At 36.7% G+C, this 3,953-nt stretch overlaps 1 protein-coding gene across 1 annotated transcript in view; it reads left to right on the forward strand.

Annotated features, from left to right (window-relative positions):
* LOC106872934 (poly [ADP-ribose] polymerase tankyrase) overlaps positions 1 to 3,953 on the forward strand; it is a 155,738-nt gene that overhangs the window by 113,344 nt on the left and 38,441 nt on the right. The window contains exons 18-22 of the mRNA XM_052971557.1: positions 381 to 537; positions 1,578 to 1,789; positions 2,122 to 2,221; positions 3,045 to 3,166; positions 3,501 to 3,542. Coding sequence (XP_052827517.1) covers positions 381 to 537; positions 1,578 to 1,789; positions 2,122 to 2,221; positions 3,045 to 3,166; positions 3,501 to 3,542 — 633 coding nt within the window. The remainder of the gene's footprint in view (positions 1 to 380; positions 538 to 1,577; positions 1,790 to 2,121; positions 2,222 to 3,044; positions 3,167 to 3,500; positions 3,543 to 3,953) is intronic.

Consider the following 3,953-nt stretch of genomic DNA (forward strand, 5'->3'; position numbering starts at 1 on the left):
ACTCCGAGTGTGTAGTGGGTGCTTTTACGTGCCACCGGCACGAAGGCCAGTCAGGAGATACTGGCAACAGCCATGCTCGAAATGGTGTATTTTACGTGCCACCTGCACAGGAGCCAGTCCGGCGGCACTGGCAACGATATCGCTCGAATGTCTTTACATGTGCCACCGGCACAAGTGCCAGGAAGGCAACGCTGGGCACAGGTGCCATCACAATTTCGCTTTCGCTTGCCCCAAACAGGTCTTTCGCAAGCCGAGTTTCACGTCCAATGAAGGAGACGACGTTGGCGTTTAATGATAGGATATTATAATTCATAACACGTATTATTACTATTTAGAAGGTTAACTGGTGTCTCAAACAAAGAAATCGTTGTCTGTTGTAGGAAGTTGTGAAAGTGATGTTGAAATACCAAGTTGAAGTGAACAAACCAATGAGTGCTTCGAAGGACAAAATGAGTCCTTTGATGATTGCTGCATGCAAAGGACATCTGGATATAGCAAAGCTTTTGGTTGCAAACAAAGCTGATGTGGAACAAAAAGGTTAGTTGATGATGACTGTGTATCTATTATTAATCTAAGATTTGAAGGTTTATTAAAATTTTGTTTATTATTATTTTATTCTTTTATTTGTTTGCCATTTGACTGCGGCCATGCTAGAGCACGGCCTTTAGTCGAACAAATCGCCCCCAGGACTTATTCTTTGTAAGCCTAGTACTTATTGTATCGGTCTCTTTTGCTGAACCACTAAGTTACGAGGATGTAAACACACCAGCATTGGTTGTCAAGTGATGGTGGGGGGACAAACACAGACACACAAACATATACATACATACATACATACATACATATGTGTATATATATATATATATATATATATATATATATATATACACACACACACACACACATTTATATATATATATATATATATGACAGGCTTCTTTCAGTTTCTGTCTACCAAATCCACTTACAAGACTTAGGTCGGCCTGAGGCTATAGTAGATGCCCAAGGTACCACGCAGTGGGACTGAACCTGGAGCCATGTGGTTGGTAAGCAAGCTACTTACCACACAGCCACTCCTATTAATTTTAACATTTCTAATGTCTGAATAGAACTGTATAGCTACAAAAAAATATGGATGTGCAAAAAATGTATGCGTAATGTACTTGTCTTGCTGGCAAGAGTTGGACAGATTGACAGGATTCAGTGAGTCCAAGAACCGCATTGTGTTCCAGTGTCTACTTTGGCGTGGTTTCTATGGCTGGATGCTCTTCCTAATGCCCACCACTTTACAGTGTGTACTGAGAGCTTCTTTTCTGCCACCAGCACTAGTAAAGTTGCCCTGTAACTTTCAAGGCTATGAAACTCCAAGAGGTAGCCTTATGCTAGGAATTGAGAAGTTAAAGTACAAGAGAAGGGCCCAGAGCAGTTCAGGTTTCCTCCTGTGAAGGAGCTGTGAGATTTCTCAACCAGAACTGCTGAATTCTGAGTACTTGATCTTGGACAATATTTGCCAGATATTGATAAATATTCACTGTAATCTCATGTAACTATCATCCTCTTTACGTTTTCTTTTCCAGACAAAATGCGACGTACTGCATTGATTCATGCAGTGATGAATGGTAATACTCATGTGGTATCGTACCTTCTCTCTCTGGGTGCTGACTCGAACCACACTGACTCATCTGGCAACTCTGTCGTACACTATGCTGCTGCTTATGGATGGGTTTTCTGTTTAAAACTGCTTGTTGATTCTGGTGGTGCTAATCCAAATTTACCCAATGACTGGAAGGTTAGTATTTTGAATCTTAAAGATAATTTAAATCCTTTTGTGACCACATTTCTTATGATATATACAGCCTATGTATTTGGTTCCATTTTGATGTTCAGTTTGAATATCTGCAAGAAAAGCATGAGTAGGCAGGGAATTCCAGAATGATGACACAGTTGGGGTAAGAAGGGTTGGTAAGAGATTTGTACAAAGACTGGAAAAGAAATGACATAATTAAAGTGACGAGAGGAACGTTTGTTCTATGCACCTGAGCAGAGGTGATATGTAACTGGTTAGTTCAGATATACAATTAGTCCAGAAACTAACTTTTCTGAGTTTTTTTTTTTTTACAGGTGACACCCGTTTGTATTGCATTTTTGAAAGGCCACTATGGTTTGGTTGACTATCTTTTAAGTCAGCCTGGTTCAGACATCAACTTTAAAGATGAACGAGGTGAGTTTCTGTTAATCTGAGGATGCCTGACAGATAAGGCAAAGAAAGTCTCTGCTAAATATTGTTTTGATGTTGTCTATTGTTAGTGGAAATCCTTGACCACTAGAATACATGCGTTCACACAGTATGGTGTGATTAGAGAAAAATTTGACTGCTATTTCTAGCACATTCAGCCACTAAATAGAAGCTCCTTTGATAGTGTTTTTACCGGGCATATGGCGTAGTGGTTAAGAGCGCGGGCTACTAACCCGAAGATTCCGAGTCCGATTTCAGGCAATGACCTGAATAATAATAATAATAATAATAATAATAATAATAATAATAATTATAACATCGAAAAATACCTTAGGAATGAGAACCCAGGTTCAAATATCCATCAAATGTAAATTATGTATAATTCCTGATTTTATGAAATAGGTGTGATGGCCATAACTAAGACATCTTTGATTATAGACCTGGTTCTAGACAACAATAAGAATCAATGTAGTAGTCTTTCCATGATTTGCAATAGAGTGTCTGTAATTTGGTGTGGAACAAATATTGCAAGGGACTTTGTAGAAAAAGCACTAATTTTACAGTTTTCTTCTTCAAAATTTCCCCAAAACACCTGATGAAGGCTGGAGGGTATATCAGCTGGAATGTTGTGTTAGCAACAAACAAGATGAGGACAAATATCAATCAAATGTAAATAATATGTTTTCACCTTGTAGAGAGTAAGAAGAAAAAAAATAAAGTATGTTTGTTTTGACTTTTATTGATGTGTGAAAGGTGTTGGTCATTTGTTATTTAATGTTGAAGTACTAATGTTTGTTTTATTTTCCAGGGAGAACATTAGTGAGCTTGGCAGCAGAGAGCAAACTTGTTCCAGAAATTATTAAAGAAATGAAGTACTTGGTTGAAAAGAAAGCTGACTGTAGCTTAGCGGATTTGGAAGGTTATAATCCGGTATGTTCATAGGATCTTTATAATTTGCTATTATAAAAAAGTGTAAACTTATGCCGAGTCAGCAATGCTTGATATAAAATAAAATTTCTTCAGATTGACTTGAGGCCAGTGGGCGAATTGAAGTGGCGTCTTGTCCGGTGCTTATAGTGGATATTTATCTCTCATTTGTTTGATGCCTTTGGAATTAGAGTTAACCGTATTTACCTTTTAATGTGTCCTCGGACCTACTGGAAATATGTAAAATTTGTAAATTTTCACCATGCTTTTTATGTATGTGCCAAAAAAAAAAAATTACTTTGCTTTAAAGATTTTTATTTCTTCTATCTTATTTTAGCTTCATCATCTTGCAATTAACAGCAGCTCCAGATCAGGACAGGTAAATAAAGTCATTTGCTCTTTTGCATTTTTTTTTTGTTTTGTTTAACCCATTACCTACCAGTGATCTCATATGAGATCACTTAAAAATTACAAATTTCGTAATTATCTGTCAATATTTACACATATCTAACCTTTTTGCTATATCTACTAGGTATATTTCTCTGATATTCAAATGAGGTTTGCTAATTTTTCACCCAATATCTCGCTTATTTTTATTTAAAATGTTATTTTGAAATGTTATTTTGATCATTCCAGCGTGTTTCTAAGGCTGTTTTATGCTAGAAATCAAAGTTTCATAAAAAAAATTCCAGTTAATAGAATTATGGGAGGTAATGGGTTAAGGAAATGCTTTTATCCTTTTAACAGTTTTTTGTATCACTGCTATTATTCCCTATAATCCTCAAGACAT

This window comes from Octopus bimaculoides, chromosome 11, assembly GCF_001194135.2.
Source record: "Octopus bimaculoides isolate UCB-OBI-ISO-001 chromosome 11, ASM119413v2, whole genome shotgun sequence".
NCBI classification, from domain to species: Eukaryota; Metazoa; Mollusca; class Cephalopoda; order Octopoda; family Octopodidae; genus Octopus; species Octopus bimaculoides.